This window comes from Rutidosis leptorrhynchoides, chromosome 10 (assembly GCF_046630445.1).
Source record: "Rutidosis leptorrhynchoides isolate AG116_Rl617_1_P2 chromosome 10, CSIRO_AGI_Rlap_v1, whole genome shotgun sequence".
Taxonomy (NCBI): Eukaryota; Viridiplantae; Streptophyta; class Magnoliopsida; order Asterales; family Asteraceae; genus Rutidosis; species Rutidosis leptorrhynchoides.
The window spans coordinates 68,724,140-68,750,835 of record NC_092342.1 but is presented as its reverse complement, the minus strand read 5'-3'; the positions used below and the strand labels follow the sequence as shown (position 1 = coordinate 68,750,835).

General features: G+C 32.5%; 1 protein-coding gene across 1 annotated transcript; it reads right to left on the bottom strand.

Annotated features, from left to right (window-relative positions):
• Positions 1–23,111: 23,111 nt before the first annotated feature.
• LOC139872835 (transcription factor VIP1-like) lies at positions 23,112–26,210 on the bottom strand. The gene is made up of 4 exons (XM_071860762.1): positions 25,632–26,210; positions 24,950–25,082; positions 24,281–24,365; positions 23,112–23,576 (listed from the first exon to the last, which is right to left on the bottom strand). Exons 1-4 carry the CDS (start codon positions 26,141–26,143, stop codon positions 23,335–23,337), a joined length of 972 nt encoding a protein of 323 aa, XP_071716863.1. The 5' UTR covers positions 26,144–26,210; the 3' UTR covers positions 23,112–23,334.
• Positions 26,211–26,696: the final 486 nt, after the last annotated feature.

Sequence of the window (26,696 nt, the reverse complement as noted above, 5' to 3'; positions counted from 1 at the left end):
ATTACCGCCGTTGATTTTTCTTTAGAATCGTCATCCAGTCAACCAAGTACTCCAATTCAAATTTCCGATAATCCATTTTTTGAACCCGACCTCACAATTGAGAATCCGGAGAATATTCAGGGACGATTCATAGATCCTGAACCATTAAATTTTTCTTCGGAACCACCAATCATTCAAACAGAGATTGTTGAGGAACGAACCATTAAATCAGAATCCTCTAGTGATTCTGATTCAACAAATTCAATTATGGAAAATCTGAAACCTTTAAGTATGGAAGACAATGAGAGCTAAACGCACTGGCCAAGGTCACGCAATTACTCATCCAGACATTAATGCGCCAGATTATGAAATCAAAGGACAAATTCTACACATGGTGACTAATCAATGCCAATTTAGTGGTGCGCCGAAGGAAGATCCAAATGAACATCTTCGTACCTTTAATAGGATCTGCACACTATTTAAAATCCGAGAAGTGGAGGATGAACAGATATATCTCATGTTATTTCCCTGGACTTTAAAGGGAGAAGCCAAAGATTGGTTGGAATCGTTACCTGAAGGGGCGATTGATACATGGGACGTTTTAGTTGAAAAATTTCTTAAACAATTCTTTCCTGCATCTAAAGCTGTAAGACATCAAGGATAAATTGTTACGTTTACACAGAAACCGAACGAAACTCTATATGAGGCGTGGACAGGATTTGGAAAGTTATTAAGAGGATGTCCGCAACATGGTTTAGATACCTGTCAAATAGTACAAATATTCTACCAAGGATCCAATATCACTACAAGGAAAGACATAGATATAGCAGCTGGTGGTTCCATTATGAAGAAAACCGAAACTGATGCTTATAAAATTATTGATAACACTGCTTCCCACTCACATGAGTGGCACCAAGAAAAAGATATCGTTAGATCATCTAAAGCAGCTAGAGCCGATTCTAGCCATGACTTAAATTCCATTTCCGCAAAGATTGATGCTGTCGAGAGACGAATGGAAAAGATGACTAAATATATACACTCAATACGAATTAGTTGTGAGCAGTGTGGAGGACCACATTTGATAAAAGATTGTCTCAGTATTGAATTAACAATGGAACAAAGAGAGAATATTTCATACATAAACCAAAGGCCTGGAAATAATTATCAGAATAATTATCAACCGCCAAGACCGATTTACAATCAAAACCAGAACTATAACCGAAATATTCCATACAACAACCAACAAGGTCCTAGCAATCAACAAGTATCCAATAATACTTACAACCAGTAAAGACCTAATTTTCAAAACAAACCACCACAACAAACCGATGATAAAAAGCCGAATTTAGAAGATATGATGACGAAGCTAGTTGAAACTCAAACGCAGTTTTTCACATCTCAAAAACAAACCAATGAACAAAATGCTCAAGCATTTAGAAATCAACAAGCTTCTATTCAAAATCTGGAACAAGAAGTAAGTAACCTAGCAAGATTAATAGGTGAAAGAAAACCGGGAAGTCTACCTAGTGATACAAATGCTAACCCCCGGAATAAAACAGCTAAAGCCATTACCACAAGAAGTGGTACAACACTTAAACCACCTGAAATACCTGTAACTTCTGATGAAGCTATTCCTACTCCACAAGAACCACAACCTGAACAAGATAAGGAAAAAGAACCGGTAGTTGAAAAGGTTAATGAAGATAACACAGTTAAGGCTAAACCTTATGTTAAACCATACCAACCACCACTTCCTTACCCGAGTAAAATGAAGAAAGAGAAACTTGAAGCCGAGCAATCCAAATTCTTGGATATGTTTAAACAGATAAATGTAAATCTTCCTTTCATTGATGTGATTTCAGGAATGCCTAGATATGCTAAATTCTTGAAAGATCTGATCACGAATAGAAAGAAAATGGAAGAACTCTTGGCTGTTACCATGAACGCTAATTGTTCAGCAGTGATGTTGAATAAGATACCAGAAAAACTATCTGATCCAGGAAGTTTCACAATTCCATGTTTTCTGGGTAGTCTTAGTTCAATAGAAGCATTGGCAGACTTAGGTGCTAGTATAAATTTAATGCTGTTTTCACTATACACTAAACTAGACCTTGGAGAATTGAAACCAACAAGAATAAGTATAGAACTAGCCGATCGATCAATAAAATATCCTAGAGGGATAATGGAGAACATGCTAGTTAAAGTTGGTACTTTAGTATTTCCAGTAGATTTTGTTGTTCTGGACATGGAAGAAGATTCTCAAGTTCCTCTCATATTAGGAAGACCATTCTTAAACACGGCTAAAGCAATGATAGACGTGTTCGGTAAGAAATTGACCCTAAGTATAGAGGACGAGAGTGTTACCTTTTCAGTTGATAAAGCAATGCAACAACCTCAATCTGCAGATGATACATGTTATTATATTCAAACTATAGATTCACATGTAGAATTATTAGAAGAATTTCCAGAATTACAAGGAACAGGAGAATGTTCTTTAGGAGAAGGTAATGAGCCAATTAATGAAGCTGAAATATTAGCTACACTTATAGCTAATGGATATGAACCAACAACAGAAGAAATTCAAATGCTAAAAGAAGAAGACAGATATCGATATAAATCATCAATAGAAGAACCTCCTAAATTAGAGTTAAAGCCACTTCCAAACCATTTGGAATACGCTTATTTACATGGTGAATCTGAATTACCTGTAATAATATCGTCTTCTCTTACTGAAAATGAGAAATCACAACTCATTTCTGTGTTGAAAGCTTATAAACCAGCCATTGCATGGAAGATTCATGATATTAAAGGAATAAGTCCTTCGTATTGCACACATAAAATCCTTATGGAAGAAGGTCATAAAACGTATGTGCAACGCCAACGAAGACTAAATCCTAATATGCAAGATGTAGTTAAGAAATAGATTATTAAACTGCTAGACGCAGGTCTAATTTATCCAATTTCTAATAGTCCATGGGTAAGCCCAGTTCAATGCGTACCTAAGAAGGGTGGCATGACTGTCATTACAAATGAGAAAAATGAACTTATTCCTACTAGGACTGTAACAGGATGGCGTGTGTGTATTGATTATAGAAAATTAAATGACGCCACCAGAAAAGATCACTTTCCCTTACCTTTCATTGATCAAATGTTGGAAAGATTAGCCGAAAATAGTTACTATTGTTTTCTAGATGGATTTTCCGGATATTTTCAAATTCCAATAGCACCCGAAGATCAAGAGAAAACCACATTCACGTGCCCTTATGGTACTTTTGCTTACAAACGCATGCCATTTGGACTTTGCAACGCCCCTGCAACCTTTCAAAGGTGCATGATGGCGATTTTTCACGACATGATAGAAGAATGCATGGAAGTTTTCATGGATGACTTTTCAGTCTTCGGTGATACATTTGAAACATGTCTAGCTAATCTTGAACGAATACTTATTAGATGCGAACAATCAAATCTAGTACTTAATTAGGAGAAATGCCATTTCATGGTTAAAGACGGCATCGTTCTTGGACATAAAATTTCAAAACAAGGAATTGAAGTGGATAGAGCTAAAGTAGATGTAATTGCTAAAATTCCACATCCCACCAATGTTAGAGGAGTTAGGAGTTTTCTAGGGCATGCCGGTTTTTACCGACGTTTCATAAAAGATTTTTCTAAAATTGCCACTCCTATGAATAAACTCCTAGAAAAGGATGCTCCATTCATCTTTTCAGATGAATGTATCAAATCTTTTAATATTCTTAAAGAGAAACTCACTAATGCGCCGATCATGATAACACCAAATTGGAATCTACCATTTGAACTAATGTGCGATGCAAGTGATTTTGCAATGGGAGCCGTTTTAGGACAAAGGATTGAAAAATGATTTCAACCTATATATTATGCTAGTAAGATGTTACAAGGAGCACGTACAAATTACACAACTACTGAAAAAGAACTCCTTGCTATTGTCTTTGCTTTTGACAAATTTTGTTCATATCTCGTTCTAGCAAAAACGGTGGTCTATACCGACCATTCTGCTCTTAGATACCTATTTTCGAAACAAGATGCCAAACCAAGATTAATCTGTTGGATCTTACTCTTACAAGAGTTCGATATTGAAATCCGAGATAAAAGAGGAGCAGAAAATCTCGCCGCTTATCATCTTTCTCGTCTTGAAAATCCCGAATTAGAATTTCTAAATGAATCGGCCATACAAGACAACTTTCCTGATGAATATCTATTGAAGATAGATTATAATGAAATTCCATGGTTTGCAGACTATGCAAATTACTTAGTTTGTGGATTCCTTGAAAAAGGATTATCGTACCAAAAACGAAAGAAATTCTTCAGTGATATAAAACACTATTTTTGGGAAGATCCACATCTGTTTAAAAGTTGTCCCGATGGAATAATACGCCGATGTGTATTCGGAGATGAAGCTAGTAAAATTTTAAACCATTGTCACACAGGACCAACATGAGGGCATTATGGGCCTCAACTAACAGCAAGAAAAGTTTATGAAGCTGGATTCTATTGGCCTACAATTTACAAAGACGCACACCTTCTTTGCAAATCCTGTGATGCATGTCAAAGGGCCAGAAAAATAAGTCAACGTGATGAAATGCCACAAAATGTCATTCAAGTATGTGAAGTATTTGACATTTGGGGTATTGAATTTATGGGTCCATTTCCAAAATCTCATAATAATCTCTATATTCTCGTAGCCATTGATTATGTATCTAAATGGGCGGAAGCACAAGCTCTCCCAACTAACGATGCACGAGTTGTAGTCAACTTTTTAAAACATCTTTTTGCAAGGTTTGGAACGCCGAAAGCTTTAATAAGTGATCGGGGTACTCATTTCTGTAATAATCAACTTGAGAAAGTTCTTAAAAGATTTGGAGTAACTCATAAAATCTCAATTGCATATCATCCACAAACAAGTGGACAAGTTGAAAATACCAACCGAGCTTTAAAACGTATTCTAGAGAAAACCGTAGGATCAAATTCGAAGGAATGGTCCATTAAATTGGAGGATGCACTCTGAGCTTTTATAACAGCCTACAAAACTCCAATTGGAACCACACCTTTTAGACTCGTTTACGGAAAAGCATGTCATCTTCCAGTAGAAATTGAACACAAAGCATTTTGGGCTTTGAAGACATGTAATCTTGATATACATGAAGTTGGACGTCTACGATTAAGTCAACTAAATGAATTAGAAGAATTAAGACATGAAGCATACAAAAATTCGTTAATCTATAAAGAAAGAACGAAGAAATGACATGATAAAAGAATCAGAAGTTTAAAAGAATTTAAAGAAGGAGACAGAGTTCTTCTTTTCAATTCACGATTCAAGCTATTTCCTGGAAAATTGAAATCAAGATGGTCTGGACCATTCATAGTCAAAAGAGTTTTCCCATACGGAACGATAGAATTAATAAATTCAAATGGGATTGAATTTAAAGTTAATGGTCACAGAGTTAAACACTACATAGATAGTCCGATGGAATTCGACAATGAAGTTAATCATAATTTCGATACCACAGCTAACTAAGTGTGGGGAGAATCAAGTCTTTAAAGGATAATATATATTTCTGTTAGAGTTAGATTGTCTATTTTCGTGTAGTTCTCGAAAATGGAACCCGAATGGTCATTCCCTAGCAGACCCTAAAGAACTAGTCTTCTCCCCCCATTCTGAATTTTTATTTTTTTAGGTTTTTACGAAATGAAGACTGCCTGTGAACTAAACCATGGTCTAATGCTACACGCTTTGATCACTAAATGTAATAATGACACACTTCCGAGTGAAATAGTATCAGTAATCAGAGAAAGATTGGACGGAGTAAGAAAAGAATCCAGATGCGAAGATAATAAGTTACAATTTGGTAAAGGAAAATCAAAATCCGCAGCAAAAAGAAGAGCACGACACCTAGAAAGATGTCACAAATGCGGAAAATGGTCACATGGAGGTAAATGTTCAAATAATCAAACCTATTCAAATACCGAATTTGTTATTTTATGCAGAGAAGGACCGTTCATATGTTTAGAAGAAAAAATACTGAATGCTCGAGGTTATGCCTATGTAGCCATGGAAAACCAATTAAACCGACTATCTTATGAATGGGATAGATCATATAACTAAGAATACTATCTCACAGGTAAGTCTGTACAGTTTTTTTTTTTTTTTAACCTTTTGATAATAAACGCTAATTTGTTCGCTATAAAGTATTAAATTGGTATTAAATAAAATTAGGTTTGGCGACCGAAATTATTGATATCATTCAAAAATTTATTACATCACTGCGAAATTTAACGTTTATTCTTAAGGTATAAATATCTTTAATCAATCAACACAAAATATTTCAAAAATTCGTCATGAGTTAAATTAGGTCATGGAACCGAAATTACTTTACCGAAAAGAGGGGAGTATATTTTTGATAATATTTGATTGATTAAAGTGGGATAAAAAGCCAAAAAGATTTTTAATTTTATTTTTACCATGTTTTTAAAATTAATATATAAATCTTAAATTAATATTGTAAACTTTGTAAAAACAATATATTTAAAATTGTAAATATTTTAAAAATATAATATAAGTTTGGTGTGATTTTATAATATGAATTTTTAAATTAAGTTTGGTGTGAATTTTTAATTTTTAAAATAAGAATTTTTAATTTTATGCATTTCAAATTTTAAGTTTGGTGTGAATTTTTAATATTAATTTTGAATTTTATGTATTTTTATTTTAAGTTTGGTGTGAATTTAAAAACAAAAATTTACTTTATCTCATTAAGTTAAAAATATGATTTTTAAAATTCGTCGTAAGTTGAAGACTAGGTCATTGAACCGAAATTGCTTTACCCGAGGGAGGGACGAGAACTTTTATTATCATTATTTTTAATCTTATTGAATTAAAGTATGCCAAAAACATTAAAAAAAACCCTAAAAATCTTAGCTTTTAAAACAATCGCTACAAAAAGACAAATTTTAAAATTTTGTCAAAGGACGGACTAGGACATCGATCCGAAACGACCTCGTCCTAAATAACAAGGGAAACAAAATTTTAAAATTAATTACTTAATTGTTTTAATTAGTATAAGATATATAAAAAAAAGCTGAAAGTACTGTAGCCGGCACCCCATGCGATCGCATGGGGTTTGCACTTGGAACCCATGCGATCGCATGGGGACCAAATGCAGGCCAGAAACAAATAGCTCAGAGAGCTGAGTTCTTCACAACACAACACACAAACATATGAAAATACTCCCAAATCACCTCTAAAATTCGCCATTTTTTTACCGTAATTCGTCATTTTTCTTGCTCTAATCATGCCTAGATTCTCATTCTTCAGCAAAATGGTAAAAATTACACCCCTAAACTCTATAAATTCCTAGTTTTTGTGATAATTACCAATTTTTTTACCTAATGCAATTTTGTTAATTTCTAGTGTAATTAGTGTTAAATTGTTAGTATTTTATGCATGTATAACCTAGATTGATGCTATTTAACATGATTTGAAGCCAAAAACTTCAAAATTTTTAGAAATCTAGGGTTTGTGTTCTTGAGCAATTTGGGGCTTTTTGATATAAACAGGTTATGGCCAATTTTTATCATGAATTATTGCTAAATTGAGTAGTGTAACATGTTTATGTAGTTAAATGATCCAAACATTGATCCTAAACATGATTTTTAGAGATTAAAGTGGACTTTTTAAATCCAAAATTCATGAACTTGATTAATTTGATGTAAATGCCATTTGAGACTTGTTTAATTATTAGTAATGACTATTTTGACATGTTATTTGAGTTAAATGCTTATGAACTTTGTATACATTTCTATATGTGCTTATTTGAAAAGTGTAGAATTGTGAAAAATTGTGAAAATGTGTATAAGTTTAATTTTGATTTAACATGTTATAGTGATTGTTTTAAGTTGTTATTTTGCTGACACTAATGCATATTTGGATGCACAAATTTTGTGTTTAATGTGTTTTGCAGAAAGCCGATACTGGAGGTTCAGGAGCATCATCATCTAGACGACCAGCACCAGCACTAGAACCAGAACCAGAAATGCAACACCAACAAGAACCACAACAACAGCCTAATCAGCACATACCTTATTATGATCCGGTACGGTTTGTTGATGAATTCATAGTATTCCCAATGAGGCCGCCAGTAGAATTCCCAACGATTCCTGAGCACACTCTACATCCTAATCTGAGATTTGATAGAAGATGGAGAGATTACGAGACATATCAAAGGAACAAATTCAAATTGGTAACAAAAAATGTAGAGGTGCCAAGGGTAATCGATTGGGCCCCTTTGGAAACGGTCCATCTAGCTGACCGTGTTAGACAGCTTTTAGTTCAAAGGTATGGCAGTTCTTCTTTTACAGATTGGAAACGTCTTTTCACCATTCGTAGACCTGTATATAAGGAATGGTGTGTTGAGTTGATGAGTACTGTATCACTTGATACAAATATAGTTAGAATAGATGATAGAAGATTTCTTAGGTTTATCCTTGGCGGTAGGATGTACAGAATGTCCATGCTGGACATGGCCAGGGCCTTACAGATATATACTCTTGGTGAGTTGCTATTACCCGATTGTACAAATTTGATTCATTATGGTGAAAGGGTAGATAGTAACTTTGACGCTGACGCCATTTGGAGGCGTATGTCACATTTTGATGTTTTTACACGAGCAGGAGGACACTCCTATACACATATTGACAGAGCTGAGCTTCGTATTATTCATAGATTTTTGGCTAACTCAATTACACAGAGAGGTCATAATAAAGAAAAAATTACCTTACATGATTTATTCTACCTAAAGTGTATTCGGGATCCTAGAAGCTTTGTCAATATCCCTTACTGTGTTGCTTTTTATTTATCTAAAATGGTAGAGGGAATGCAGGACGGGAGTATAATAGGAGGAGGTATTTTTGTTACTCTCATTAGAGAGTATTTAGGTGTTGATAGGAACCAAGGGGGTCCATTACAGCTTTGTAGAGAACAGGTTGAGCCCTTAGGATTGAAAGTTTATGTGGGTGCTAAGGTATTGAAAAGTAGACGTAACCAGGCAGTACCCTATGAGGGATCTCATCCTCAGGTAGAGAGAGGCTCAGATGAGGAAATGGAGGAGGCGGAAGACATTAGGGATGTCTTTCGAGATGCTATTCTTGACGTCCACGTTCGTATAGATGAGGAAGCAATGACGAACGCGGCCAGACATAATATGTATGAGCAGTGGAACTCCGAGCGAGTATACGAGGATTATAGGCGACGCCAACACGATAGCTGGTTAGTTCATCAGCACCAAATCATGAGCCAGCTATCATATCAGGTACCAAATAATTATGTACCTACTCGACCTGCTCATTTTCTGCCACATAGCCCCGATATCCGACCACCCTTTAACCGGTATGACTATAACCAAGCCTATCAAAACACCTATAACCAACAATGGAACCCACCTGACGAGATGAACTGGAACCCATATCCAGACTGATTTAGTTCCATTTGGTTATTTATATGATTTTTATGTTTTTATCTTTTTACTTATTCATGTTTAAACTTATGTTATTGAATATACTTATGTAATCTTTATCATTTTTATTATTATTGTGTACTAATATTTCATATTTAGGATTTGAAAGTGGGATATTAAGTCCCATTTCAAATTGCCATGCATGTTTATATTTGTATGTATGTATATTGTAAATTGTACAAAACAGGGTAAAACAGCGCATTTTCAAAGACTGGCATTAAGTTCAGCAAAAGCTACTAATTTTGACGACAAGATGACAAATAAATGTGATGTAACAACAGACGAAATGAACAAATGATATGCACCATTTATCATTCAGCAACCAAACGCCAATATGTTTGGAAACTTTGGTAAAATTTAATCATTTTTACGCTAATCACCCTCAATAATTTAAATTGTTACTGATTTCTTGCAAATGAGGGCATTGCAAGATCTTAAGTGTGGGAAGGGGTTAAATTCTTTCGGATTTTTAAAATTTTTATCTTAAACACTTGGTTAACAATAAAAATACTAGTAACGTAGTAGTTGTATTAGAATCTAGTGCTCTCTGATGATAAAGAACAGCCCTAGTCTTATATACTGACTACCCAATTCTAGTAAAATTTTTCAAAATTTTCAATTAAATGAACTCAAAATCATGTTTATACATATTTATGAACGATAAAACTAGGTGTTAACACCGAAATTATTGTTACCTCAGAAAGGACATAAATTGAGAAACAAACCAAAATGTTAAAATTCATTTAAAATGGAATGGAGGACAATAAAAAGGAAAATAAAAGCCAAGTGTGGGAAAAATTACCAAGTTATCTTAAACATATGTCACATATTTCTGTAACAAATAACTGAAAATACTTTTGCTTTGGACTAAACTAAACTATTTTACCCGATGAAAGAAAAGAAGAGATGGATCTACACGATGAATCAATTCCATCATTAAAAGAAAGTAAAGTCTTCCGAAAAAGAAACGCGCTTCTTGATTTAGGTCAGGAAGTTGTCGTCCAGACCAGCTGTAGGTTGACGAAAAATCTAGAAAAGTCATCTCTAAAATCAGCAGGAAATCCATGGACCTCAGCATCAAACAGGGTCGCCAAGTGGTCAGACTTATCCTAACCATGAGAGGATCTGTCTCGTAAAATGGGGAGGGCACCGTGCAAATTAGCTTGATAAGACTAATAAATCAGATCCCCAGAAAGGATAATCTCCTTAAAAGATTAAAAATCAGCTTTTAAGACTGATATTACTCAATCCTTGAGATTGACCTTAAAGATTGAGAATTACAAACTCATGGAATTCGATGATATCTAAACTCGAGCTTGAACGAGAAAATATTTTGATCAAAATTACAAACCGATTTGTTTTATGAAAACCCATTTTTAATGCGTTCATTACCATTGAACGTAAAATCCTAGGAATTCACCTGGAATTCATTAGGTCACCTGAACCAAATCGGGTGTCAACCGTAAGAACGGTGGTTGCATAGCATGGTCAAAGACAGGACCTTGTGCCAAACCGAAAAACTATAGGGTGAGCTTTACTATTGCTCCTACCAAGGATAGTAATTGCATCCGACACGTTATAGACCATAATTAAAAGCATGTCAGGGGACATTGCCTTAACAGTTGCATGTTCAACGCTTTCCTTTACAACCGGACGGTAGTTTACCGAAAGGTAATATACGGAGCAAGTATACTGGATGTGTTGCTTTCCTAATACAAGGTTAGCAAGTGAGTGACACAAAACCATAAGTTTTGAGCTAAAATTTTCAAATCTGAAACCCACCAAGCCCACAAAAATATTTTGCAAACACCGGTGAAGGGTTATTCCGGAAAACTTATCTAGGGTAAAAACTAGATTTAATTTTCAAAAGATCAAATGTTTTCATAAAGATCCAATTTCCTTAATGGATCTAAATTTTATAGTCATGTGGGACTGTAAACCACATCGTTACTTCCATTGTTTATACCGCCGTATTGAAATCACTGATGTACAAAGTGTGAAGAATAAAGAAGTGATTCTAGTATTTCAAGACTATATTACTTGAGGACAAGCAACGCTCAAGTGTGAGAATATTTGATAATGCTAAAAATGAACATATATTTCATAGCATTATTCCTTAAAAAAGACAAGCTTTTAGTTGCAACTGTTCTATTTACAAGTGATATTCGTTTAAATAATAAAAGGTGAAGACAAAAGACAGATTCGAAGAATTGAAGACGCAAACGACCAAAAAGCTCAAAAGTACAAAATACAATCAATGAGGTTCCAATTATTGATAAGAAACGTCTCAAAATTACAAGAGTACAAGATTCAAAACGCAAAGTACAAGATATTAAATTGTACGCAAGGACGTTCAAAAATCCGGAACCGGGACCAGAGTCAACTCTCAACGCTCGACGCAACGGACTAAAAATTACAAGTCAACTATGCACATAAATATAATATAATATATAATTAATTTTTAAAATTAATATGTATATTATATTATAAAACCGTCGGCAGAAGAAAACAACCAAATGTGAGCCTCCCCAGCTGGCCATGCGATCGCATGGCCTAGAAGGCATAAATCCATGCGATCGCATGAGCCCCAGTTCCAGCCCACATGCCTATAAAAATCGAGCTTTGGTGCACCACAAAGACACATCTTTTTCTTCCTCACTCAACGTAGTATATGTATATATAATTTATATTTTAATTTTAATTTTAATTTTAAATCCTAATAATAAGGGTGTGTTAGCGAATGTTGTAAAGGTGTAAGTCGAAATTCTGTCCGTGTAACGCTACGCTATTTTTAATCATTGTAAGTTATGTTCAACCTTTTTACATTAATGTCTCGTAGCTAAGTTATTATTATGCTTATTTAAAACGAAGTAATCATGATGTTGGGCTAATTACTAAAATTGAGTAATTGGGCTTTGTACCATAATTGGGGTTTGGACAAAAGAACGACACTTGTGGAAATTAGACTATGGGCTATTAATGGGCTTTATATTTGTTTAACTAAATGATAGTTTGTTAATGTTAATATAAAGATTTACAATTGGACGTCCCTATAAATAACCATATACACTCAATCGGACACGATGGGCGGGATATTTATATGTACGAATAATCGTTCATTTAACCGAACACGGGAATGGATTAATAGCCACTAGAATTATTAAAGCAGGGGTGAAATTATGTACAAGGACACTTGGCATAATTGTTAACAAAGTATTAAAATCTTGGGTTACACTCAGTCGACATCCTGGTGTAATTATTAAACAAAGTAATAAAACCTTGTTACAGTTTAAGTCCCCAATTAGTTGGAATATTTGACTTCGGGTATAAGGATAATTTGACGAGGACACTCGCACTTTATATTTATGACTGATGGACTGTTATGGACAAAAACCAGACAGACATATTAAATAATCCAGGACAAAGGACAATTAACCCATGGGCATAAAACTAAAATCAACACGTCAAACATCATGATTACGGAAGTTTAAATAAGCATAATTCTTTTATTTCATATTTAATTTCCTTTATTTTATATTTAATTGTACTTCTAATTATAGCACTTTTATTTATTGTTATTGTATTTAATTGCACTTTTAATTATCGTACTTTTTAATTATCGCAAGTTTATTTTATCGCACTTTTATTATTCGTAATTTCATTATCGTTATTTACTTTACGCTTTAAATTAAGTCTTTTATTTAATATTTTACATTTGGTTTTAACTGCGACTAAAGTTTTAAAATCGACAAACCGGTCATTAAACGGTAAAGACCCCCTTTATAATAATAATATTACTTATATATATATTTGTATTTTTATAAATTTAAACTAATATAGCGTTAAGCTTTGTGAAAAAGATTCTCTGTGGAACGAACCGGACTTACTAAAAACTACACTACTGTACGATTAGGTACACTGCCTAAAAGTGTTGTAGCAAGGTTTAAGTATATCCCATCTGTAAGTAAATAAATATCTTGTGTAAAATTGTATCGTATTTAATAGTATTTCCTTGTAAAATATAAAGCTATTTTATATACACCTCGCATAACATCAGTCCCATGCATAGAGACAAAAATCATTCATATGGATTGAACACCTGGTAACCGACATTAACAAGATGCATATAAGAATATCCCCTATCATTCCGGGAAATCCATCGGACATGATAAAAACAATATCGAAGTACTAAAGAATCCGGTACTTTGGATAGGGTTCGTTAGGCCCAATAGATCTATCTTTAGGATTCGCGTCAATTAGGCGTGCACTAATTCTCAAAATTAGTGATGTTCCCTAATTCTTAGGCTACCAAGCAAAAATGGGCATATTCGGCTTCGATCATTCAACCATATAATGTAGTTTCGATTAATTGTGTCTATTTCGTAAAACATTTATAAAAGCGGCGCATGTATTCTCAGTCCCAAAAATATATATTGCAAAAGCATTTAAAAAGGGAGCAAATGAAACTCACCATACTGTATTTTGTAGTAAAAATACATATGACATCATTGAACAAGTGTAAGGTTGGCCTCGGATTCACGAACCTATATCATTTATATATATATTAACACCTATAATTAAATTCGAACAAATTTGTGTATTATTCTTAGTGATATAATTATTACATTTAATAATTTATAAGTTTCTTTAATAATATATTTACTTTATTTACTTTAGATAGATAACTATTATTTATTATATAAATACTAATATAGTTATGTTAATAATAATAATAATAATAATAATAATAATAATAATAATAATAATAATAAAATATATAAAAAAATTTAAATAAAACGGTTGTATTCTTTTTACAATAAAAATACTAATTTTGATAAAAATTCTTAATACTAAATATACTTAATAATAATACTTGTTAATAATTATATTAATGTTAATAAAAGTAATAATAATAATAATAATAATAATGATAATAATAATAATAACCCCAATACTATTATTAATAATAATAATATTAATAAAAGTGATAATAATAATAATAATAATAATAATAATAAAAAATAAAAGAGTGCAACCTTTGAAGAAATGAGCTTTAAAAGAAAAAGAAGGCCAATGCCCGGACTCAAACCCATGACTTCTCGCTTAATCCCATCACCCTAAACCACTCATCCATTTTTGTCTTTGTGATTTAATATGAAACCCAATTATATTTTTCCTATTCTTTCGGCCCAACAAAGTCACGGCCCAAGTGAGTATTAATCTAATGGATCTATAAGCCCAACATATTAACTGGAGCCCAATTAGCAGTCCAACCATTTCCTGAGTAATATCATACTTATATCTATATATTCTATACGTATTTGTCCATTCTTCTTCTTAAAACCCTATTCGTAATCATCATCATTGAAATATCCCGTTCATATTGATTATAAATGTTCCATATTAATTGATTTCGTTGCGAGGTTTTGACCTCTATATGAGACGTTTTTCAAAGACTGCATTCATTTTTAAAACAACCTTAACCTTTATTTTATCTATAAAGGTTTAAAAAGCATCACGTAGATTATCAAATAATGATAATCTAAAATATACCGTTTGCACACGATCATTACATAATGGTTTACAATAAAAATATATTACATCAAAAATAAGTTTCTTGAATGCAGTTTTACATAATATCATACAACATGGACTCCAAATCTTGTCCTTATTTTAGTATGCAACAGCGGAAGCTCTTAGTATTCACCTGAGAATAAACATGCTTTAAACGTCAACAAAAATGTTGGTGAGTTATAGGTTTAACCTATATATATCAAATCGTAACAATAGACCACAAGATTTCATATTTCAATACACATCCCATACATAGAGATAAAAATCATTCATGTGGTGAACACCTGGTAACCGACATTAACAAGATGCATATATAAGAATATCCCCATCATTCCGGGACACCCTTCGGATATGATATAAATTTCGAAGTACTAAAGCATCCGGTACTTTGGATGGGGTTTGTTAGGCCCAATAGATCTATCTTTAGGATTTCGCGTCAATTAAGGTGTCTGTTCCCTAATTCTTAGATTACCAGACTTAATAAAAAGGGGCATATTCGATTTCGATAATTCAACCATAGAATGTAGTTTCACGTACTTGTGTCTATTTTGTAAATTATTTATAAAACCTGCATGTATTCTCATACCAAAAATATTAGATTTTAAAAGTGGGACTATAACTCACTTTCACAGATATTTCCTTCCTCGGAAATAAGACTTGGTCACGGATCGATTCACGAACCTATACAAATATGTACATATATATCAAAGTATGATAAAAATATAATTACAACCATTTTTATTATGTTTTAAAGATTTGAGTGTATTAAGTCAGCTGTTCTCGTTAGTAACCTACAACTAGTTGTCCACAGTTAGATGTACAGAAATAAATCGATATATATTATCTTGAATCAATCCACGACCCAGTGTATACATGTCTCAGGCTATATCACAACTCAAAGTATATATATTTTTGGAATCAACCTCAACCCTGTATAGCTAACTCCAACATTACTGCATATAGAGTGTCTATGGTTGTTCCAAATAATATATATACATGGGTCGATATGATATGTCAAAACATTTGCATACGTGTTTATGGTATCCCAAGATTACATAATATATTAGAATACATGTATAATACAATATAAGTTAGCTAGGATATGATTTGTATAGATTTGTTAAACATTTTCCGTAGCTAAAAAGATCAAAAATATCCAATCTTGTTTTACCCATAACTTCTTCATTTTAAATCCGTTTTGAGTGAATCAAATTGCTATGGTTTCATATTGAACTCTAATTTAAGAATCTAAACAGAAAAAGTATAGGTTTATAGTCGGAAATTTAAGTTACATGTCAATTATTAAAGAGGTAGTCATTTTCATCGAAAAAATGACATCTTGATGACCATTTTGGAAAACATACTTTCACTTTGAGTTTAACCATAATTTTTGGGTATAGTTTCATGTTCATAAGAAAAATCATTTTTCCAGAAGAACAACTTTTAAATCAAAGTTTATCATAGTTTTTAATTAACTAACCCAAAACAGCCCGCGGTGTTACTATGACGGCGTATATCCGATTTTACGGTGTTTTTCGTGTTTTCAGGTTTTAAATCATTAATTTAGCATATCATATAGATATAGAACATGTGTTTAGTTGATTTTTAAAGTCAAGTTAGAAGGATTAACTTTTGTTTGCGAACAAGTTTAGAATTAACTAAACTATGTTCTAGTGATTACAAGTTTAAACCTTCGAATAAGATAGCTTTATATGTATGAATCGAATAATGTTATGAACATCATTACTACCTCAAGTTTTATGGATAAAACTACTGTAAATGTGAAAAATGGATCTAGCTTCAAAGGATTCTTGGATGGCTTGAAAGTTCTTGAAGCAGAATCATGACACGAAAACAGTTCAAGTAAGATTTTCACTCGAAATAAGATTGTTATAGTTGTAGAAATTGAATCAAATTTTGAATATGAATATTACCTTGAATTAGAAATATAACCTACTATAAATAACAAAGGTTCCTTGATCTTAGATGATTACTTGAAATGGATTAGAAAGCTTGGAAGTAGACTTGCAAACTTGGAAGTATTCTTGATTTTTATGAAACTATACTTATGAAATTTATGAAGAACACTTAGAACTTGAAGATGGAACTTGAGAGAGATCACTTAGATGAAGAAAATTGAAGAATGAAAGTGTTTGTAGGTGTTTTTGGTCGTTGGTGTATGGATTAGATATAAAGGATATGTAATTTTGTTTTCATGTAAATAAGTCATGAATGATTACTAATATTTTTGTAATTTTATGAGATATTTCATGCTAGTTGCCAAATGATGGTTCCCACATGTATTAGGTGACTCACATGGGATGCTAAGAGCTGATCATTGAAGTGTATATACCAATAGTACATACATCTAAAAGCTATGTATTGTACGAGTACGAATACGGGTGCATACGAGTAGAATTGTTGATGAAACTGAACGAGGATGTAATTGTAAGCATTTTTGTTAAGTAGAAGTATTTTGATAAGTGTCTTGAAGTCTTTCAAAAGTGTATGAATACATATTAAAACACAACATGTATATACATTCTAATGGAGTCGTTAAGTCTTCGTTAGTCGTTACATGTAAGTGTTGTTTTGAAACCTTTAAGTTAACGATCTCAATTAATGTTGTTAACCCAATGTTTATTATATAAAATGAGATGTTAAATTATTATGTTATCATGATATTATGATGTATGAATATCTCTTAATATGATATATACATTAAAATATCGTTACAACGATAATCGTTACATATAAGTCTCGTTTCGTAATTCTTGAGTTAGTAGTCTTGTTTTTACATATGCAGTTCATTGTTAACACACTTAGTGATATATTTAAATATCATTTTATCATGTTAAATATAGTGTATCAATATCTTAATATGATACATATGTATTTAGTAGACGTTATCATAACGATAATCGTTATATATATCATTTCGAGTTTCTTAACTTAGTAATCTCATTTCTTATGTATATCACACATTGTTAATATACTTAGTGAGATACTTACTCATCATAATCTCATGTCAGCCATATATATATGTCTATATATACCACAACATGTAGTTTTTACAAATTTGTAACGTTCGTGAATCGCCGGTCAACTTGGGTGATCAATTGTCTATATGAAACTTATTTCATTTAATCAAGTCTTAACAAGTTTGATTGCTTAACACGTTGGAAACATTTAGTCATGTAAATATCAATCTCAATTAATATATATAAACATGGAAAAGTTCGGGTCACTACAATCATCATCAAAACGCTACAGTGTATTATTATCATCTCATCGTACAGAAAATAAACGATTATCATTAACAAACCATCACTTACCCTAAACATCATCCACTTTATTAATTAATCACGATCATATCGTGATCATCATCTCTTCGTTGCTACCTCCATCCGTCATCATCATTCTGCACCATTTCCATTCTTATTTCTCGCTGTATCATCTTATGTATCATTATCATAAATATTAGATTATTAACATAAAATCATACAAGATAATCATCATCACCGTACCAACGTATTATCGTTTTATCATCATAACATCCTCGTTACCCAGCTATTTTTCATCATCATCATCATCGTACTTCATGTTTTATCATTATCATCGTTTCTCATTATCACTATCGTGTAACACAAAAAAAAAAAAAAAAAAAATTACAAAACGGCTGCTGTAGCAGCGAGCCAAAACAGAAACACTGCAGTAGCAGTTGCAGTGGTTGGGTGGTGATGTTTGTGGTGGTTTATGGTTGTGTTATAGTGGGTTCACGATGGTTTACAATCGATAAGGTGGTATGTTTGTGTATATCGAGCAATACATAGAAGGTGAGGGTTTTGGTTGATGGAAAAAGCCGATTGTTTGTGGTTTTTGGATGGTTAACCAGTGGTTGAGGGATGGTTGTTCATGGTTGTCGAGTGGGAGAGAAGAAAAGAAATAAGTAATGTGGTAGTGGAGAATTATGGTCTTGTAGTAATGAAAGTCATCGACATATGTTAACATATGTTAAAAAGGTTATAACAAGATGGGAATTACTACAGAAATATATGTGTTGTGTGTGGTATTGAATATGGCAAGTGTTATCATATGTGACTAGAGACTAGAGATGGATATATAATATTAATATTAATATATATAATAATAACAATTGGTAAAGAAACACATAAAGTAAATACAGTGATTTCAAATCATAACATCACGAGCATATTAACTATTAAACTGCCGACACTTTTAACTGCCCATGTATCGTGCACTATTTGAAATCAGGGGCGGATAAAAGTCTTCGGAAAAATCCTAAAATTTTAATCTAAGTATCTTTATTTATTTCAGTCATTATGGTATAGAATTCGATCATTAACTATTAAATAAAAATTACATCAACCGTCCCTCTCAAATCTGGGTAAAATATAAAAATTGTTGAAATTTATTAATTAGCTTCTAAATATATTTTTAATAAGCCTAAAATTTATAGAACTCATTTTCGGATCACCGTTTATTTTAAAATCATATAAGTTTGAATTAAACTTCTCTAAATAATAATCGAAACGTCCAACGAGTATTACAGTCATTAAATAATTATATTTAATACACTCTATATATATATTTATATTTATTTTTATATGTATACACATTTATTTACAAATACTAGTTCGTGAATCGTCGAGAATGGTCGAAGGTCAAATGAATATATGAACATCGTTTCAAAATTTTCTAGACTCAACATTACATACTTTACTTATCGTGTCGGAAAAATATAAAGATTAAGTTTAAATTTGGTCGAAAATTCCCGGGTCGTCACATGTTCAAAATATGTGACGACTCAGCAATGTCTACTTGAGGGGGAGTCAACTCTATGCTGCACTCTTTTTCCCTTGGCTAAAGTTTTTATCCTACTGGATTTTTCTTTAGCAAGGTTTTTAATGAGACAGTAACTTGTAGTTGATCTTAATAAAACAAAATTGTCGTCCAAGGGGGAGTGTTATATATGTCAAATATGGCCGACACTTTTTCATAAAGTGAAGTTTGGTGGATCACAAGTTAATTCACGGATATTATTATTCTACCTAACTGCACAGTAAATTATTGTATTATAAATACCAAAGGATGTGATTTGCATAAGATGCACACATAGAATATATTTCATATATCACCATTCTTTTATCCTATCTTATTTTAAGTTTATTAGTAGCCTATAGTCACGAATCAAACCACTAAAGGTAGTTATAAGCCTACTGAATTATAACACGAACCAAACCACTAAAGGTAGTTATAAGCCTACTGAATTATAACAATTATTATTATTATTATTATTATTATTATTATTATTATCATTATTATTATTATTATTATTATTATTATTTTATTACTTATAATTATAATTTATAATTCGTGACTTCGTGCGATTAATATAAGTCGTGGTTAATACTAATAATTAATAAATAATAATTAAGTGATATTTGATATTATGGAGTAATAATTAATTATAATTATAACTTATATTTATAAGAAAAAAAGGGTAATAAAATTTTCACCAACTAAAAAGTGATTCTCACATACCAGTTTTTTTTTTTTTACTTCACATATATTTTTGTATTATGAATTTACAATTATACACCTAAATTAATCTAGCGAGTTGAAATAATATTTTTATATATGTATATTCTAAATATGCTATATGTATATGCAGTGTTGTAAAAGTCGACCGACTTGGCCGACGCGTCGGCCGATGCGTCGTTTTTTTGGGTTCTCCGTCCCATTTTTTTTTCTTCTGAAAACGACTCAAAAGACGGTCAAAGCTAAAAGTTCGATCAAAGCTAAAAGTTCGGTCAAAGTCTGTCAAAAATGGTCAAAGTTGGTCAAAAACGGTCAAAATTAGTCAAAGTTTCGTCAAGATGTGATATGTTTTAAAATTAGGGTTTGTTTTCATTTTTTGGGCCGCTCTTTTCCCTGTGTCCTTACTGATTATGTACTCGGTAACATTAATTGAGTTTGAAGTTTGATTGTATTTAAATTCAAGTTCTTATTTAAGAAATTTATGGTACAGAATCAACTATTTTATACATATATAAATATATATTTAAGAAATTATTAATAGAGTCAACCTTGGTCAACGACCGATGCGTCCCCGACTCGGCCGACGCGTCATTTTTAGGTCTCAACCGATGCGTCCCCGATTCGCGACTTTTACAACCTTGTGTATATGTATGTAGTTAAAGAATTTAATAAAGATTACATATGAAAAGAACACAAATACCTTGAATGACTACATACTTCACACTCACATAATTAAAAATAGTTTTATTAGTTCTATGTAGTGTGACAATGGCGATTAGAGGTATCTATCGGTTTGGTTTTTAGTTTCCCGGTTTAATTTGTACTAATTTGAAATTGGAGCAAAAAAATGAATCGTAACATCATTTAAATTTAAAGTTGGGATCAAAACCGAACTTAAAACCGAATTTTAATTCTATTTGATTTTGGTAAAATTTGAGGAACAAAATAAATCATAATTTAACCAAAATATATATAAAAATATTTGTTTTATTTTTAAATCGGTTTGTGGGCACAAAAGTAAAACTGAATATCAAACCAAATATAATAAAGAATTTAAAAAGAGCTAATAACTCGGATATGCCGGGCAGGAGGCCGAATTGAAAGCCACATTTAGTCTTTATTGGCTTGAACCCAAGATACGGAAGAAAAAAACGAATTTCATGAAAAAGAACACAAATACTTGTATAATCTCACAAATACTTGTCACGGGACAACACTAGTTTGAAATTTTTTAACAGAAAATACTATGTAAATTTTATAAGAGACCACTAAATTTAAATGTATGACTCCATATATTTTTCAAATCTATAGTTTTTCTTTTGAATTGAATATGACACCACTAAATTATAATACTCGGACACCAAATATTTTTCGAATTATAACTTTTTTGAAGCTAAACTATCGCTAACATAGCAATCTAATATAATTGGTACTGAAAAAATTTTCGGAATCCCATTGAGTTATAATTCTAGAATCGCCACCGCCCCAAACTCACACAATTAAAAAGAAATTACCCGAGTACTCTATATATGGTGACCGATAGTTAGGCTATGGTTATATAAAAGAGGGAAGTCGCTTTTGAAGGTGCATTGTATGTGCTTTGTGTTGGTCATTTTTAAAAAAGAAATTAAAAAAACAAACTCACGCGTTGATGCGTTGATACAGTCACCCTACATAATTTTGTTCGTTATTTACACAACCGATATCGATAAATTAATGGCCATTTAGTTTGTGTTGGTCGTTTAATTAGAAGAAATAAAGTCGTAATATACCTTGAATATATAGCTGAATCAGGAAGGTACAGACAGTTCCGTATATGTCTCAAGGCAAAGACCATCTTTCAAGGAAGAAACTACGACTAGGTGGTCTTAACAATTTTTGGTATTTTATAGCATAAGCTAACCATATATTGATATATTGAGCAAGACACTTGATAACCTAGACATCGTATTTCCCACGTAATCCGTGGGTCAAACCAATGATTCTTCTCTCAAAGTAATAAACATATCCTTTTCTTTTTCCGGACAAGTGAATCATTTAATGATTTAGTGGGATCCACAAATGTAGTGGCTGGTGAACCGCTTCATATTTTTTTGCCTCTGGATTATGCCCATTTAATCGTATCTTTTGGGGAATCGAAGACCGGGGAAAGTTTATTGGCAACAAGAAGTTGAAAACATACTAAGATCAAGACAACTCCAACACTAGTCTGTCAACTTAGCCACCACAATTATTGTAATTGTTCATCAGACAGATCAAATAACACTGAGCGTTGTTATCTAATTGAACTTTTCTTAACCTCACACTAACTTTTATATTATATATAAAATAAAATACGGAGTAATAAAAAAATAAAATGTTAAAAGCATCCAAGGCTTCAACTACATAACTTTGGTTATGCAGTTCCATGGAGCATGAGTCATAGTACAAAACTATAAGCACATACCAGTAAGCTATATTTATTTATTTAAGAAACCAGAGTATGACTCATACTCCATAGTATAGTGATTCATAGTATAGTAAAATGTGTACCCTACAAGAATAACATTAACATAGCCATAATATTTGCAAGATGAATATACTACACATAAACGAATGCTTCGTATACATATTCTCACATAGCATATATTTATCTACAATATGATATAATACCTCTATGCTTATTTTTACCACTTCAATTGAAGTCCATAAAGCTAGGTTTGAGGCGATCAATAGTAGTATTTGAATTAGGCATTTGCGTTTTTTGTGATTGTGGCTGCTGAGCGTTTGTGTTAGCGAAATGATGAAGTGGCTGGTTGTGTGATGAGAATTGAGGCGGTAACGATGCATTGTAGTTCATCCGATTAAGATGATGTGGCAGTTGACTTGCCTCAAGTTTAAGACGATTGACTTCTTCTCGTAGGGCTTCGTTCAAAGCTGTTAAACAAAGATGAGCAAAAAATTATTAGACGTAAAATTTGAACTTCCAAAAAAATTATAGATAGAAGATTCTTTCATTCTACTTACGGCGTTATATACAAGTAACTCTTCAAAGCATAGAAAACTAATCCTAGTTCTACAATCGACATGAATATTTATAATATGCACTAAAACTATGTCTTATTGTTTTTTACCGACTAATATCAGCTGATGAACATTGAGTTTTTGAGTTGTAGCTCAAATGGTAGTGGCTTGCCTCTCTTAGCGAGAGGTCAGGAATTCGACTCCGTTGGGCGGCAACATTGCACTCAATGTTATCCCGACCTGAAGTATCCACCCAGGTCGCCTTTCGCTTAGTGAGGGGGCAGCGGGGAGGGGGGGTTTTACCGGCCATGCTCTCGGATTAGTCCGGGTTTCCAAAAAAATATTAGTCTGATGATATGCATATTAATAAATTCCAAAGGTAATATTTTTGATATTAAGATAAAACAACACCAACAACAACAACAATACCCAATACCACATGAGTGGTGTATGGGGGAGGTAATATGTAGACAATCCTTCCCCTATCCGAGAATAAAGATAAGTCATTTTTCCACCCAAAGTGAAACACTCTCAAGAGTAGAGAAAGTCATCCCTCTCTTTATTCGACGGATAAAGATATTAAGATAAAAATGATAATATAAAAGAATTATAATTACCATCTCGAAGATGGGCATGTTGTTCCAATGCTTCCAACCGGAGTTTCAGCTCCTTGTTTTCAGACGTTAAGCCACTCGTATCTCGCTGCATCACATGAAAAGGTCAATTTTTTGTCAATTGGATTTCTAAATTGTTCATGTCTCCTTACTATTTTTATCAGAAATCACAGCACACGAGCCCATAATTATGGTAATTTGAGCTTTTCTAGCCTAGTCGGCTAATATTCACGACGACGATTGTAAAGATTAAAAAAAAAAAGAATGTTTTAAGACGGTGGACTAGTTTAAAATAAAACACAAATGTAATCAACACATTCACAAGTATATAGGACATGATTAACATACTAACATTCGAATTTAACATTGTTAAAGAAAACTTACTAACACCTAACGAGTCTTGTAACCTTGCTAAAGAAAACATGCTAACATATTCTGTGATATTTTACCACGGATATGAGTAGTCACGAGATTAACGTAGAATAACATGCAATATACAGTTTTTAGATAAAAGAAGGGGTTTATGTAGCTGCAAAATATAAATAGTTTGACTTATGTAGTTCTACTTGCTTAAAACAACATAAACTACAAAGGTGACATATTGGGACATCATTAGATCAAGTAGATTAATATATTTACGAAATGATACAAATAAACACACAATCGATATACCTGCAGCTTTGTGACTTCTGCAGATAAAGTTGTTGCTTCGTTTTGAAGGGTTTGCACTTTCTGCTCCAATTCGCCTGTATACCTCGTTTTACGCTCCTTTGATCGAGCAGCAGACTGTCTATTTGCAATAATCCTGCAACAACAAAGAATTTACATTTTCTCATTACTATTACACAAACGCCCAGCAAAAAGCTAACACTTTTTGTTTGGGATGTGATGCTTAACCACCACTTTTTAATCCATCTACACCTAATTACCTATTTTACCCTTAATTACACTTACAATAATAATATAAGTTCAACTCACTAGATTAATTTAGGGGCATAGCTATAAGTTTATGAAATAAAAGTGTACATGAATCAAAAAGTAGTGTGTGCAGATCACCTCTCTGTTTGGTAAATGTGTATTCTTTAGATAATTATGTGTATGTGTATTCTTTAGATAATTATTATATAACCAGTAGCATCACTGAACCTTATAATATTTAAAACAACCTTTACCTAAACACCTCCTAAAAGCCAAATAACATGTTTTAACTAAATAATTTAGATACCAACTCCAACAACACTTGTCCTCAGATAAAAAAACATAAAACTACTAACATACCCTTAAACATTAGGAAAATTAATAAAATGGCACATATAAAATATAAAAATAAAAAAAAAATTGAAAAAGTTAGAACCTTTTAGCTCTTTTTGGATCAATTAAAGAAAGTTGAGCTAATTTATCAGGATCAAGTGCTTTTTTCGAATTATCAACCCCCAAAAAATCTCCTACAAACCCATCCATCGAATTACTGTGCCGATGCCTATTTTTCCGATACCCACCGCCACCACCGCCGGAGACCGTGTCCGGCTCACCGGCTGAAGTCAACCCAAACTCATCAAAAAATTCAGAACCTACAGAAAGACTCCTGATATGTGATGGTTTTCTCGCCGGAGTTTGATCGACGTTGATATCGGAGGAGCCAGAATCTCCGGTGGTGGTAGGTACAGGGGTGTCGCCTGAGAGTGAAGGGAGGTCAATAGAGGCGAAATTGAAGTCAGCAACGACGTCGTCTAAGAGGATATCGTCGTCATCGGCAAAAGGGAAACGAAAGAAAGATTCTGATTGTGCACGACGGTGGTGGGACCCATGATGGAGTGTTTCAGGCATGAAGTTAGTTGGTATTCCGGTGAAGTTTGGGTCCATCATAAGAGTAGAGACTATAATAGAATAGTAGTGTGAGTTTTATTGGATGTTTGATTGTTTGGAAATGGAAAAAAGAGGGTTTTATTTAGGGTTAGGAATTTGGGGCCATTATTTCCTAACTTATTTATGGGGTGTTTGTATTTTTTGGTTTAATTTAGTAAGATTTTTTTCCCATATATATATATATATATATATATATATATATATATATATATATATATATATATATATATATATATATGATCAATGGAGAAATAACCAATCGGGGGAAGCGGGGGAAACAATTTTTTTTTCTTTTTCGTTTTTTTAAAAAAAAAAATTTTCGGCATCAAGATCACACGAAAATATGAACATTTAGAAGAGACACTTCGTGATGAATGTTATTATTTAGGCGGGAAAACGATCGACAAAAATAACATTTAAGATAATATTGTTCGTGAAGAATATGAACGTTTTTTTTTTCATGTTTTGTGAAGTAAAATTTAGCCCGATTTAGAGTTTAGGGTTTAGGGTTTGGTGTTTTGGGTTTATTCCATAAACCCAAAATACCAAACCC

Bases quoted from the DNA above. Each gene is read 5' to 3' on its own strand.
- LOC139872835 (XM_071860762.1), bottom strand. From the start codon at position 26,143: ATGATGGACCCAAACTTCACCGGAATACCAACTAACTTCATGCCTGAA. The intron at 25,083-25,631 runs GTTCTAACTTTT...TTGTTGTTGCAG, and splicing joins GATCCAAAAAGAGCTAAAAG to GATTATTGCAAATAGACAGT. The intron at 24,366-24,949 runs GTATATCGATTG...CATGTGATGCAG, and splicing joins CAGAAGTCACAAAGCTGCAG to CGAGATACGAGTGGCTTAAC.